Here is a 14,566-nt window from a genome sequence, read left to right on the forward strand (position 1 = left end):
GCTTTAAACACTTATAGAGTTTCGTATTTGTCTTGTATTCTCTTCTGGAATACCTGAACAAATCTGACAAATCAATCAGCTCAGTCTACACAAGTTATAAAATACAAACACAGTCTAAACCCTATAGTGTACAGAATACGCACTGTTTAATAGTCATTAAATGCAGTACAATCGATGAAGATGATCAAATGAGAAACAAGGCAGTCTAAAGTTTCAAATCGTCTTTGGGTGGCTGACCAGAGATTGTACAAATTACATGTGCAAGACAAAAACCAAAAACCAAAAACCAAACCAAACCAAAACAAAAAAGAAAGACAGAAAGAAAAAACCAAAGCAACTAACTTCTCAGTGCATCACACCCATCAGGATAAAATATATGGCACTTTTACAATACGAATATTACAACTGTTAATTTAAGCCGGGAATGACTCAGACACTGAAGCCACATTAGGGCACGAACCAGCCAATCAAAATGTTAAAATAAAACAGACCACCTTTTTTCTTTGTAAAAGCACTGAAAATGTAGTAATGTGCGGATAACTCGCTAAAACTTTTCTCATTTCATTTGCCTCCCACTATAGAATCTTAAGTTGTTCTGTAATTACTCTACCTGTTTTAACAGTCTGATTTTTAAGGCTTGTGTAAACTGTTATGCTATCGAAACATACTATTTTCTCTGTGGTAAGCATGTCTTCATGAAAAAAAGAATGTACCTGCTTATAAATCACAGAATAAACACACAAAAAACCAAAAATCTGACATTTTCCAAGCTAGCAAGAAATAAATTTTACCATGATGCATCGATTTAAAGTTATATCAATGTTAACTAACGTTTCCATGGTGGCTTCCCCCCCACCCCCAAATTAAACAGTGCAGAATAGGGCCTGGGCTACAGTTAATCACTTTTGGTTTTCTGCAAAACAAAACTGCCCTATAAACAATTAAAAGGCAATTTTCTTCCTCCACAACACACAGATATTAAATTGAAGGTTTTTAAAATATCCACTACCTATAAGAAAAGTACTTTTAAATGGCTAAAAGAAATCAAAATACCAGTTTAGTGTGCGTAGATAGAAACAACCGAGAAAAGATCATTGGTGCTGACTATTGAACATGGGGAGCCCAAAGTAAGTTCCGAAGTTTTTCTACCTTTACAAATAAAAAAAGGTGTCCTTTCCACAGCTTGGGGATATGCACTGTACATCCCCCCCCCAAGTGTATGAGTAAGGTTTAAAAATGTTGCCAACATTAAGTTCTTCGGTACCTAAAACTAATCAGAGGACAGCAATATCATGTGGCGATGGTGCGTCAATTCTCAAAACGTAGTTAGGATCCAACTCGAGTTGTGGTGGTTCTCTTATCTGAGAAAAAGCTTTTCAGGAGAAATACCTGCCCTATGCTGACCACCAGGAGAATGAGGGCTTCCCCTACGGACCAGTAGGCCACTCTGGTATTTAGGTCTTCCGCTCGGCTTCGGCCTTGAGCTTCTCTCAAACGGAAATGAGTCTGATAGTCGATGACCGACTTTAGAGCTTCATGAATGGAGACACAGGCAGATTCCATCTAAAGAGAAAGATTTCCAGTTAGTATGGGTAATTCATCTTTCCATTTGATCTCCATTCCTCATTTGATCAGCCCACTACTAAAGTGGCACTCGCTCGCTCACGCAGGTAGGCCCGTGGTGCCAGCAACGCTGTCCTCCCAGCCATCCCCACCAGGACGACCGGTAAGGCCAGAGACTCGGCGAGGCGGCGGCTTGCCCCACCTCGGAAAGTCACAGCTGTGGCACCTGTAAGGGACCAGATGGAACGCCGAGCCAACAGTAGCAGAAACACTGATCGGTCACAGTTGGCAGTTACAGAATTTCAAGTTCAGATTCTTGCATGAAGAAGAATTAGGAAGACAAGAATGGCAGGTTGGTAAATTCGATGAATAAGAAGAATACAAATCAAAGCCCAGATATATGCAAAAATAAACCAAGTAGGACACAAAAATACATTTAGTCAAAGTTATTAACTATTTTAAAAGCAGAGGAGTCTGAGAGTGATAGGTCAGAGCATCAATGTCTTTGTTTTTTAATTTACCAATTTGCTAAACATGTCTATGTCTCCTCCCTCCTGCCAGTCAACTGAGCCAATACAACTGTTCTCAACAGGAAGAAGTTTCAGTTGCACCGTGCATCAGTCTGTGAGTCTTCATCTGATGGGACTTTACCTTTCTACACATTCATCACATGATCTGCTTTGAGAAGGGTTAAATGTCTAAACCTTTTTTCTTACACATCACAGTGTAGTGGTTTTCTACTGCTGAAAACTTAATCCTAGTGATGAAATACTTTATTATTAAATTATACTTATTCTACATCACAAACCATATATTAAGAATTTTTAAAATGATCTGAGGGTTTTTTCCCCTCATCACTAAGGAAGGAACATACATTGTGCACAGCCACACAGAAAAAAAATATTTCTATGACACAGGACAGGGACAAGGACCACTGAGTGTGGGAAGCAGGGGGAGGAAGGTGGTGAACATTACTATTTTCCTGTATTCTGGAAAATTCTCCAGTAAGTGATGTTTATCTTAGTAATCTTCCCACGTTCCTTTTTGCTCCTCTCTCTCCTTTTGGACCCCAACATCGTTAAGCTAACTCAGTCACTATAATACCTGTAGTCACAAAGTTATTTGGACTCACATCTCCTAAAGTGTTTATAACTTTTACAGCTTCTTCCCTCCTTTTACTAATAAATCCAAAGAATCTCTCAAAAGATTCTGGGAATATTTTTTTCCTGCCTTAATTTTAGTGAAGGAATATAGACACTAGAAAAGAATTCAAACATTTAATAAAGTTCTGTCAAAGTATGAAAGAAATCATTTATAAAAACAGTCCATTAAAATGCTTCTAAAAAGTGCGAGTAATTATGTGGTCCACAAATTCCATGTACCTATTAGGATACTCGAACGTTTTTGCTGTTCTCGTTTTGCTTAGGCCCTTAGGAATCAAATATTAGTAGAGCTGTGCTAAAATGAATGACTTCTAATTTGTGGGAGGGGGCTACAGAGGTGCTTCCAGCCGATCTCTACTTTCCATGCATTCTCAGAGTCGTGAGTGGTACTAACCCTGGACGTATGCATAAAAGCAAGGATCTGACACAAATTCAGAATGGTTAAGGATTCCCCTAAGCCCAACCTGGAGTGAGGGTTAAGAAGTGCTGGATGAAAGAAAATCACAGAAATCAAGGGACTAATTGCATGGATTCATATAATTTTTGAGACAGAAAACTTGGGAAGAAAGGGAAACACTAAGCGGAAATGTTCGTATTCAAGTTCATATTCAAAAGAGCACAGTACAACAAACCCTCATGTCAGTAACAAGCGCATGGCTAATCTTGTTTCACCAACACATATTCCTCACCTATTTTCCTCCCCACTCCAATTAATTGAAGGCAAATCCCTTGTGTGTTATCATCTCAGCGGTACTCTTATACTTTACACTCATTTCTGAAAAGCAACGCTGAAAAGTGTAACCCCGAGAGCATTATCACACATCAAATAATCAAAAACAGTTTTTAAAATTTTTCAATAGAAAGTTAATGTTCAAATTTCCCCAAACATCTTTAAAAAGTTGTTTCCAAATCGGAATTCAAACAGCTCCGACACAATCATTTGGCTGATGTGTCTTTTAAGTCTTCTTGAATCTTTAGGTTCTCTTTCTGCTTCTTTCCCTTCCCATCTGTTGAAGAAATGGGTCCTCCGTCCTGCAGCATTTCCAACTTCCTGGGTTTTGCTGACCATATCCCCATGGTGTTCCTCCATCCTGTTTTTCTTATGAACTGGTAGTTGGAGCAAGAGACTTGAAGGGACTCAGATGGAATGTTCTGGGTGGGAACACCTCCCCAGCAATGTTGTGTACTTCATTAATGTGAAGACACCCAGAAGACACACAATGCCTAGTCATCTCTCCATCTGGAAATGGTCATTAGGTTTAGGTGGTATCAGTGTGATCCAGTCACTATAAACCTTCCCTCAGCCTTTCACGGAGTGGTTTTAGCAGTGACCGGTAAACACAATCTACTCCAGATCCATCGTCTTATTAATAGGTGAAAAATGGTGATTTACAACAACTCTATAATTTTTCTGCATTTATCAGCTGGTAATTTTCTTCTATTCCAAGGTGTGAACAGCTGCTTTGTAAGTATCACTACCGTATGAGGGACTTACTAGCTTTTGAAAGGAGAAAAATAAGACTAAGATAAAAAATGTGAGATGAATAAAGGAGATTAATGGATACTGACTGCTTTATTACCATGCATTCCTTATATTTACCTATTAAGGTTTTTAGGGCAAGCTACCTTCTTATTCAAATTAAAATTCATGAAGCTTAAGTTATAAACAAAGGCCCCAAAGAAAAATCTTTTTACAAAGCAAAGTGCCACTCATACAGGATGCTAAAATACAAGAGAACATTTCTAAAAGTATGAGCATGAATACATCCTGTTAATGCTCACAGGAGGTTTAGGAATTAAGGTTCTTACACATTATTCAAAACTGCCTCTATCACCACATGACTTTGGCCAACAGACTAACTAGAACCTGGGAAGAATGAAATACCAGTTTAAGGCCCTAACAAGTAGGTGGTAAATAATTCCTCTGGATATGTAATTGAGAATCTTTTAGATACAATCTAAGCTCCAACTATATTTAAACTAGAAATTAAAGAGCCTTCTTATCACCTGAGCAGCATCTGTCCATCGACTTTAAATTTCTTTCCTTATCTTTCTCTCTTTAAGGCCTTCTTCTAAATAAAATCCAATCTATCTTTACCTTTCCTCTATTTTTTTTTAAAGATTGATTTATTTATTTTAGAGATGGCTGGGCAGAGGGAGAGAGATTATTCAAGCAGACTCCCCGCCAAGCACCGAGCCGGGAGCCCAACTCGGAGCTCAATCCCAGGGCCCTAAGATCAGGACCTGAGCCAAAATCAAGAGTCAACTGCTTAACCAACTGAGCCACCCAGGTGCCCTTTAACTATTTTCTGTTAGATGACTTACCACTAATCTTTAATATTTTACTTTACGTTACAGCAAACATTATTCTAACAGCAGCGTGAATGGACACTAAATCCTGGTATAACACTACCCTGTGGCATATTTACATATCAATTAAGGCATCATTTTGTTTCCAGTTACAGCAACCTGCCAGGTTATGAAGTCGCATCCCTCCATGACTTCAGAATGCGGGAGCATGTCCAGTCTTCCTAAATGTCCTTTCCCACTGAAGTGACCCTCCTATTTCAAGGCTTATTTTCTTTACACTTAAAAGTTCATAAAATCCTTCAACAGTGGTTTTCACCAAAAATGTCCAAAGTTCTCTGTGAAACGCTTAATCTATTGTAAGAATTAAGACAGATCTTAAAGACTGTGTAAAAGTCTCAAAATTCTGTATTCGTCAATAAGTTAAGGCATATTAATTTATGCTCCACCCCTCTTTAAACACACCACTATATTGCTGACATTTTATTTACCTGGGTAAGAGCACTGACTCGGTTCTCGCTAGGAAACAAAGGTGGGTCCTCTCCAACTTGAAAATCAAAATAGACGGTTTTGTGTGTGAAGGTAGAAAATTCATTGCTGAAACAAAATTTGTATGTCCCATTTTTGGAGGCTGTGAAGGTAAAGCTATCATACTGTTTCTTCATCTCTTTGTATAACACATTACCATCGGGATCTTCTAACCGACAGTCTACATCATAGTGACCGCCAGTAATCACCTATGGAGAGAGAGAGAGGAAAAAGGAAGATATCACTGCAACTAACAAGTTTGAGAAAGCAATCAGATTTCCTGTTAAAATGACAATAAGGCTATCGACAAAGGACTTTCCCTATCACAGGCAATTTTACATTTTTTTCTTTCTAGCAATGGATGGAATTTGGGAGGCAGATGTCAGTTCAAGCTTTATAGAAATGGAACAAATTTCCTTGTGACAGCAGAGAGGGAACTAGCTAACCAGCCAGGTGACTGTTCAAGTTAAGGGAAGGCTCTTACATCATTTGATTCTCCCAAGGACCCCACAAGAGAGGGTTTTCACCCTCCCATCTGACAAGCTGAGAAACGGAGTTAAGATAAGCAACCTACCCAAGATTGCTCATCTAGCAAAAGGCAGAGGCAGAACCTGAACTCCAAAGTCAGACTCTTGACCCTTAAGCTCACTGCCATGTAATATTTTCCCTCCCCAAATTTTCTCCCCTGGTTTCCTCTCTGCACCATCCAAGCACACACACGGATAGTGTGGTGAAGTAGGAACGTAGATCGGTCCTTGGCATGCCACCCAAGCATGTTTCTATTATAGAACTTCAACTCATTTCACTGCCAAATTACAAACAGGTTTGTTTCGTAAGTGCTTCTATAGGTCAGTTATATGGAATTTGATACACATTTTGTTTTGCACTACATTATGAACTGAATAGGCTTGTGGGCTATTCGAAGAGTTTATCATTATTTTACAAACTTATTCCCCAGAGAAACATTAAGGACTAAACTATATTGTTTGTACACTTGTGATTAAAACAAAAACAAAAAAGAACAAAACAGAAGCAAACAAATCTTCCACTTATCTGGAAAGCTTGTATTATAGGGCAATCACATGTGAAAGGAAAGCCAGGGGTAAATGAAATGTTCTGAAGAGGATTCTGGAGCTGTTTTGAAGGGCTTATGTTTAATCAGTTACAGTTTATAGGCCACTGGGGTTGCAGAGAAGGGAGGGAGATTTTTCCTGAGGTAACGGGACGGGCATAGTCAGAAAAGGATTAGGGAGGAGAAAAGCCTCCTTATAGGAGCAAGAATTAAGCGGGAAGAGAGAGGGAGGGACATAGGAAAGAAGGGGCGCTGGTTGCAAAGTTGGGAATGATGTGAGAGACATGGGTATGAGGGCTGAGATGGGGGCAGCAGGGGAACAAGCCTGTACTTTCAGGCTTGAACCCTCTTGGTTAGCGTAATATTGACATTCTAGGTCTGTAGGACAGAGATTAAACTTTGCACTTCAAAGAAGGACTGGCTGCTAATGTGACCTTTTGTCACTTAGGAGACAGGATGGATAACTGAACTAACTACAAGATCACTGTGATAATTAAATGAAGTATAATTATGTACTTAGGGAACTGCAAAAATATGCAAATATTAACATAGGGATATAATGTTTCGACATAAAAAGTGTCTTAACAATTGGGCATTTACCACTTCTCCAAATGTCAACCACCTTTCCTCCAGGTGAAAATCATGACTTCATTTTTATATACCCAAGCGTTCACGTGTGGCCGCTGTACTTTGAATCGTCAAATGTGTTCACAAACGGAAGAGGACCAGACTTGATCACCATGCCACTTTTCCTCCATCAAACTTTAAAACAAATGATCTTATTTCAGATAAAAAGTACCCCTTCACAATCTGCCTGGTCATGGAAATTAGAAACTGGGAATCATCCCAAACTAAGTGTCCCTACTTGTCCAGTTCTCACAGAAATCTCCTGACGTTACTGCCTCTCTCAAATTCATCCTCTCTCTTCCATTCCTAATCCACAGCCTAGACAGGACTAAAGCCACAACTTCCTAAAAGGTCTTCCCACAACCCGATCTCTCCTCCCTCTAACCCAGGGGTTTGTTCTCCACCTCAGCTCCCTTAGGGCTGGATAATTCTTTGCGGGAGTTGGGCAGCCTCTCTGGTTTCCATCCTCCAGATGCCAGTAACACCCGCCCCACATGTCTGGGGGGGCAATCTCCCCACCTCCCTATTTGCTTAAAACCTTTTCTCAATTCCTGTGGCCTCCAGAAAAATCCAAACCTGTTAACAATGCCACACCACTCCTCTGCACCTCCTTCAAGGTAGCCTCGGCACCTCTTTTATACCCTTCCTGACTCTGTGTTCCAAAAATAGCAGAGTGAACAAGTCTTTGTTCTACACCCGCAGGAACAGCGGCAGGTTAAAGAGGTCCTGTCTGCTAAAGAATCAGGACCCACAATGACAATGCTTACCAATTTACAGCTTATTACAGGAAAAGAATATAAACTACCAGAGTCAAAAGCTGTCTCACAGAAAGAGGTTGGAAGGTTAGGTGTGGTCCTTTGTCCTCCCTCTCTGAGGACTGGAGCCAGACACAGACTCTTGGATTAGGAACCACCCAAGTGTGCAAGGAACACCTTGGAACCAGGGAGCCCCAAATCAAGGACTGGCTGGGTTTTTTCTATTTTGCTGGTCACATCGACATATTCCTACCATGGAACCAGTCTCAACAGCACGGTCTTTTCGGGGGGCAGTTTCACTAAGACTGTTTCATCATCAATCTCACTATTACCAATAAACAGTGCTGACAAACTGGTAAGAACCACCCCTAAAGCCCTTGGACCCACAGTTACAATGCAACACTATTACTCACTGTATTTGTGTGGGCTCAAGCTGATTTCAGGAATTGAGTCTCACAAACTACCTGCCTAGGATGTCCTTTCCCCTCTGCCATCTTGTAGAGTAACTCCTGTTTCTCCTAGACACAACTCAAACATCACCCCTCTGCCACCTTTCCCTGATGACCCCTCCGCCTCTGGCCAGCACTGTACCAAGCGTGCACTTTCACTGTTGCATTTAATACTGTATGACTGTAATGTGTCCATGGAAGCTCCCGGACATCAAGGTCAGTCTTACTGATCTTTGGGAGGTGCTGTACATAATAAAGGAGTTAAGAATTTAACCTGGGACTGCATGCTGATTCTGCTACTGGCTAAGCTTTGTGACCCTGGGTTTAAAGCTTTCAAAGCCTCAGCTTCGTAAGTAAAAAAGAAGTAAGAACTGTATCTATTTCCTAGGGAGTTGTCCTGAGAATGAAGTAACATACCTGAAACACTTGGCATACTGTCTGCTACATAACAGATGCTGATTTTTTTTAGCCCAGAAGAGTAGTGGTAGTATTCTCAGCACCAGGCACACTGTCTGACGCTGACACCTGAAATACACTCACGCTTTTATACTACAATTCCTGCTATCTTGTTTTCTATCCCCTGGCTCTAATCCATGAAGTTCAACAAAACCGAAGGGTGATCCTTAGCCTCCCTCCCTTCACTCACAGAAGCCAAATCATCACCAAGTCCTGTTGATTTCACCTAACTTCTCTCCAATCCCTTCACTTTTCTCCTTCCCCACAGCTCCCACCCTAGAAGCCTGGACCACTCGAGTAGGCTGTCTTCCACAGCCACTCTCCAACACTCTAATACCTTCTCCACCTCCACAAGTGAATATCCACACAGCTACCGAAAATACTTGGATCACAGCAGTGCACGGCTTACAACCCTCTGAGGGCTTTCCCATCTCTCAGGAAAAACTAGAATCCTTAACTAGGCCAGCAAGGCACATGGTCTGGCCTCTGACCTCCCTTCCTCCAGCTCCTTATTCCCAACAATCCTGGATCTCTCGATGGTCCTCAAGTACCCAGTCACTCTTGCAAAAGTCAGTCTTCCCCCACCCTCCTTACCAAAGTATTTACAACCAATCCTTTAGAGTTGAGCTTAAAATCACTTCCTAAAGGAAGCCCTCATCGGTCCCAAAGATCAGACCATTTTATCTATTTTCGGCTCTTAAAGCACAGTCTTTTTTTTTTTTTTTTAAAGATTTTATTTATTCATTCATGAGAGACAGGGAGAGAGAGAGAGGCAGAGGGAGAAGCAGGCTCCCAAGGAGCAGGGAGCCCGATGCGGGACTCGATCCCAGGACCCTGGGATCATGACCTGAGCCGAAAGCAGATGCTTCATGGACTGAGCCACCCAGGCGCCCTTAAAGCACAGTCTTGATGAATGAGCAGGTACTAAGACAAGGGAAGGATGAGTAGGGAATCAAGAATGACGGCAGTGACCCAATCTATTTGGACCACTTCTGTAACCACCAGCACCTACCACTCAACAAACAGCTGCTCAAATATGTTAAGTCAGTCTACCAAGAAAAACAGAAATGAAGACTGTTGTAACAAACTTAAAAAACCACATTCTGTGAAATAAAGTTTGTTTTCTATAAAACCCCAAAGACGAAAAGGGGCCTCTCACTGATCACAGCCCTTTGCAGAACGAAGTGTTCTACACTACACCTTTGGCAGGTGCTCATCCAGCTCCAAAAGTCCTAGGAACATCAATGGAAAGACTGAAAAGCACTGGAATGAGATACTGGCAGTACTTCAAATCTGATTAAAGTGGAGGTGGGGGTCAGGGAGAGTAGGGGACCGGACACTGAGCACCACGGCACGGGAAGAACTTTTTTTTTTCCTAAAGGATAGTCTTTTAAGGAGGAAAGTTCAATAGGCGTTAAAACGAAGGGCATCAGGGCATGAAGGAAAAGTCCCAGCCACAGGAAGCATTTCTGGGATTCACTCATCTTCCTATCTGGTCTAAAATGGCTCTCGCCCCAGGCTCGGAACAGGAAAGGCAACTGCCCCGCTTCGGCTACCTAGAGGCGATTCCTCAGCCCAAGAATGGAAAAACCTCGGCAGGAGGGAGTCCGCAAGCAGGCTGCAGCCCCGGCCCCGGAACCGCGAGCTGGGGCCCCTGGACTTGGGAGAGCACCGAGTACCTGGAACTCGAGGGTGCACTTGGTGCCCTGCGTGATGTCCTCGTAGAAACACTGCTTGGCGTTGTCCGGCAGCTCGAAGGTGATCTCGGAGGCGCTGCCGGGCCCCGGCACCAGCAGCAGCAGCGCGAGCAGCCTGCAGCCCCAACGGCCCGCGGCGGCCGCCCAGCGCTGCGCGGACCCCAGCCCCGGCATCCCGAGGCGACGGCGGCGGCCTCAACGGAGCTGCCGGGAGACGCGGGGTCAGGTCTGCGCGGACTCGCCGCGCGCGGCAGGCCTCAGCCCGGGCGGCCCGCGAAGACGCACGGCAGAGTCGCTCCGAGCCTCGGAGAGATTCGGGAGGAGGGGCGAGCCGCTGGGTCCCGGCGAGCGGTGCGCAGGGACCGCGACCAGGCGCCGGGAACGACCCACCGAGCAAAGAGAAAGCCGGCAAAGCACGGGCGGAAAAAGGCCTGAAATGGCCGGAAGTGGGGCGAGCGCCTGGTAAAAGGGGGCGGGGCCTGAGGCACCTGCTCCAGCAACCCGGATGTGCTCTCCCCGGCAGAGGCGGAGAGGCGTTGGAGTGTGTACGTGGAAGCTCGCGAGACGTCGGCTTGGTTTCCGTCGGCGCCGGAGGCGAGGGGCGGGGCCATCGTAGTGAACGTGGCGGGGCGGGGCCAGGCAAAAGGGTGGGTCCCGCTGGTGTCTGGGTGGGGGGTGCTGCCCGCCGGTACCGCTTCAACCTCCCTGCTTCAGCGTTGGCTTCTGTACAATGAGGGTAATACTACCTAACCCAGAGCATTATTACAAGGCTTCAGTACTTGCAAAAAATACCTAACTTTTTCATATTGTAAGCACTAAGTAAGCTTTCATTAAATAAAAGCAAACCAATCGAGCGCTCCTTATCATCAGGCACCGCGCTAAGCGTATTACACGTCTTTGGATCCTTCTGTACAGTCGGGTGTTATGACACCTGTTTTAGTGATGAGTAAATTGAGGATCCAGAAAGTTGAGTGATGACACCCTGGTTTATGTTGGAGTGCTTTTAAAAAATAGTACGTAATAGGGGCGCCTGGGTGGCTCAGTCACCGAGCGTCTGCCTCCGGCTCAGGTCATGATCCCAGGTCCTGGGATCAAGCCCCTTATTGGGCTCCCTGCTCCGCGGGAAGCCTGCTCCTCCCTCTCCCACTCCCCTGCTTGCGTTCCCTCTCTCGCTGTCTCTCTCTGTCAAATAAATAAAATCTTTTTAAAAAAATAGTACGTAATATTAATAGTAACTAACAGGTGTTGATTTCTTAAATTATGCATTTTCTTGTGCCTATAAACACAAATTAGGGATCATTCCGTTTTTTAAATAAATGACCATGGTGAGGCTCATGACTTGAAGATGATCAGCAGAGGGTGGTAGAGGGCTTTATGAGAGGTAAATAGGGCGAGGTGGGTAGGTGCCAGGCAGGGAAGTGAGGGAGGTGGGTGCAGAGGCAGGGTGGGGGTGAGGGGTGTTGGTAAGGGGAAGATGCAGGACCTCCAGTGTCTTGGGGTGCCCAAAGCCTCCGCAATGGGGAAAGGAGCCCTGAGGAGATAAGATTTGGAGGAGATTGCACCGTGGTGACAACTGGGCCAGAGACAGAAGCATTATTTGTGTCTATGGGAGGAAAGAAGAATGAATTTCAAAGTAGGAACATGGGTTCTATTTTCTTTTCTTTTTTTAAGATTTTATTTATTCATTTGACAGAGAGAGAGAGAACAAGCAGGGGGAGCAGCAGAGAGAGAGAGAAAGAGAGAAGCAGGTTCTCCGCTGAGCAGGGAACCCGATGTGGGACTCGATCCCAAGACCCCGGGATCATGACCTGAGCTGAAGGCAGACGTCCAATGGACTAAGCCACCCAGGCGCCCTGGGTCCTATTTTCTAACTTGTGACTTTGCGCAAGTGCACACCACCGGATAGGCAACATTTTTAAAGTGTAACAATACCAGATGTTAGCCAGCAGCATGTGGAGCAACAAGATCCCTCAGGCACCGCTAGTCCATGTGTAATGTGATACAAACCACAAACAGTGTGGCATTATCTAGCAAAGCAGGAGATACATACATATGCCTAGAAATTCCACTTTGCGTATATTTTTAAGTGTATACTTTAGAGCAGTGCTTCTCAAAGTGTGCCCCAAAGACCCCTGGGAGCCTCTGAAACCCTCCCAGGGACGTCTGAGATTATCGGCGTAGAGGTTTTTATTCATCATATATCTCAACCGAAACAACAAATAATGGATTGAAATCAAAAAGCAGGGGCTCCTGGGTGGCTCAGTCGTTGGGTGTCTGCCTTTGGCTGGGGTCCTGATCCCAGGGTCCTGGGCTCCCTGCTCGGCGGGAAGCCTGCTTCTCCCTCTCCCACTCCCCCGCTTGTGTTCCCTTTCTCGCTGTCTCTCTCTCTGTCAAATAAATAAATAAAATCTTAAAAAAAAAAAAGTAAAAAAGCAGATAAGCACCCAGCTCCTTGTACAAATCAAGATATTAAAGAGATTTACAAAAATATGCAGCAATATCACTCACCACTAAATTTTTATTTGGAAAATATAGCTATTTTTCATTTAAAATATGTTATTTATGTTGACATGTATAGCGGGTTGAATTGTGTCCCTTAAAAACACATGTCTGAGTCCTAACTCACATCTCAGTGAATGAGACCTTACTTGGAAATAGGGTTTATTTTTTGTTTTTTGTTTTTGCAGAAGTAATTAAGTTAAGGATCTAGGATGGTCCCTAAATCCAGTGACCTGTGTCCTTATAAAAGAAAGGAGAGGGACATTATGGACATGCCAACACAGACACACGGGGAGGATGCCATGTGAAGTCAAAAGCAGAGATTGGAGTGATAGGTCTACAAGCCAAGGGATGCCAAGAATTGCCCACAGCTACCAGAAGCTAGGAGAAAGGCCTGGAACATTCTCATGAAGGAACCAACCCTGGCAACACTTTAATTTCAGACATCTGGTCTCCACGACCCAGAGAGAAGAAATTTCTGTTGTTTTAGTTCACTACATTTGTGGAAATCTGTTATGGCAGTCTCAGGAAATGATTAGAACATGTAATGGGTTTATTATTGTTATTTTAAATGAATTAGATACGAGATGTTTTTAAGCGTCTCAGATCTCAATAACTTCAAATTAAAAAAATTTTTAATTACTTAATTTCATGTACTTTAATTTTTAAATTGTAAGATTCTGGGATCAAAATTTGCTTTAGAGAAATGCTCACACAAGTATACTGGGATACATATATAAGAATATTTAAAGCCAAAGCCTAGTCATAGTCCTAAACTGGAAATACCCTTAATATCCTTAAATTGGGGTACATTCATAAAATGGGACATGACATAACAATACGAGTGAACAGAGTACAGTTACTTAGGAGTTTGGGGGAATCTTATAAACATAATGCAAAATAAGCTAGGCAAAAAGGAGATCGCACATAACATAAAGGCTGACAGTAGGCATGACTAAAGGATGCTGTTTTCCCTAATATATGGTGAAATTCTCCAAAGAAGTAAGGGGATGATTATCTCAAAAGTCAAGATAGTGGGGAAGGATGGGGTAATAAGGAAGAAGCAACACAAGATGGGGAAGGGGGGGGTCCCTCCTTGCTGGTCATATACTCTTTTTCTTGAACTCGGGGGCCGTTATATGTATTTTCACTTTATAATTACTCATTAAGCTTATATATGTTTGATATACTTTTCTGTATGTGGGTTCAACTTCACAATCAAAGGAGAAAAAAATTAATATGCAAAAGTGGGAAGTGGGTGTGAGGGAAGAATTGTGTTTTTTGCAAGTCAACCTACCCAATTGGGTAAGGGCAGAAAAGGAATAAAACTAGATCCTTGCCCTTGGAGTGTTCATAATCTAGAAAATATACATTTGATTTTGTTCCAGATTTTGAGTTTTTTCCCTCATTTCTAAGAATTATTATAAGAACCAGTGAAGGTATATGCGAA

At 43.1% G+C, this 14,566-nt stretch overlaps 1 protein-coding gene across 1 annotated transcript; it reads right to left on the reverse strand.

The window, feature by feature from the left end:
- Window positions 1-129: 129 nt before the first annotated feature.
- TMED7 (transmembrane p24 trafficking protein 7) lies at window positions 130-11,067 on the reverse strand. The gene is made up of 3 exons (XM_045891162.3): window positions 10,600-11,067; window positions 5,525-5,770; window positions 130-1,563 (listed from the first exon to the last, which is right to left on the reverse strand). Exons 1-3 carry the CDS (start codon window positions 10,789-10,791, stop codon window positions 1,327-1,329), a joined length of 675 nt encoding a protein of 224 aa, XP_045747118.1. The 5' UTR covers window positions 10,792-11,067; the 3' UTR covers window positions 130-1,326.
- Window positions 11,068-14,566: the final 3,499 nt, after the last annotated feature.

The sequence above is a fragment of the Mirounga angustirostris genome, unplaced genomic scaffold (genome assembly GCF_029215605.1).
Source record: "Mirounga angustirostris isolate CCGP_5_RB_7025 unplaced genomic scaffold, mMirAng1.0.hap1 SCAF_7, whole genome shotgun sequence".
NCBI classification, from domain to species: domain Eukaryota; kingdom Metazoa; phylum Chordata; class Mammalia; order Carnivora; family Phocidae; genus Mirounga; species Mirounga angustirostris.

Excerpts from the sequence above, each read along its gene's own strand:
- TMED7 (XM_045891162.3), bottom strand. The coding sequence starts at position 10,791 with ATGCCGGGGCTGGGGTCCGCGCAGCGCTGGGCGGCCGCCGCGGGCCGT. Across the intron at positions 5,771-10,599 it reads AGTGCACCCTCGAGTTCCAG|GTGATTACTGGCGGTCACTA; the intron begins GTACTCGGTGCT and ends CTCTCTCCATAG. Across the intron at positions 1,564-5,524 it reads GAGTCAGTGCTCTTACCCAG|ATGGAATCTGCCTGTGTCTC; the intron begins GTAAATAAAATG and ends CTTTCTCTTTAG.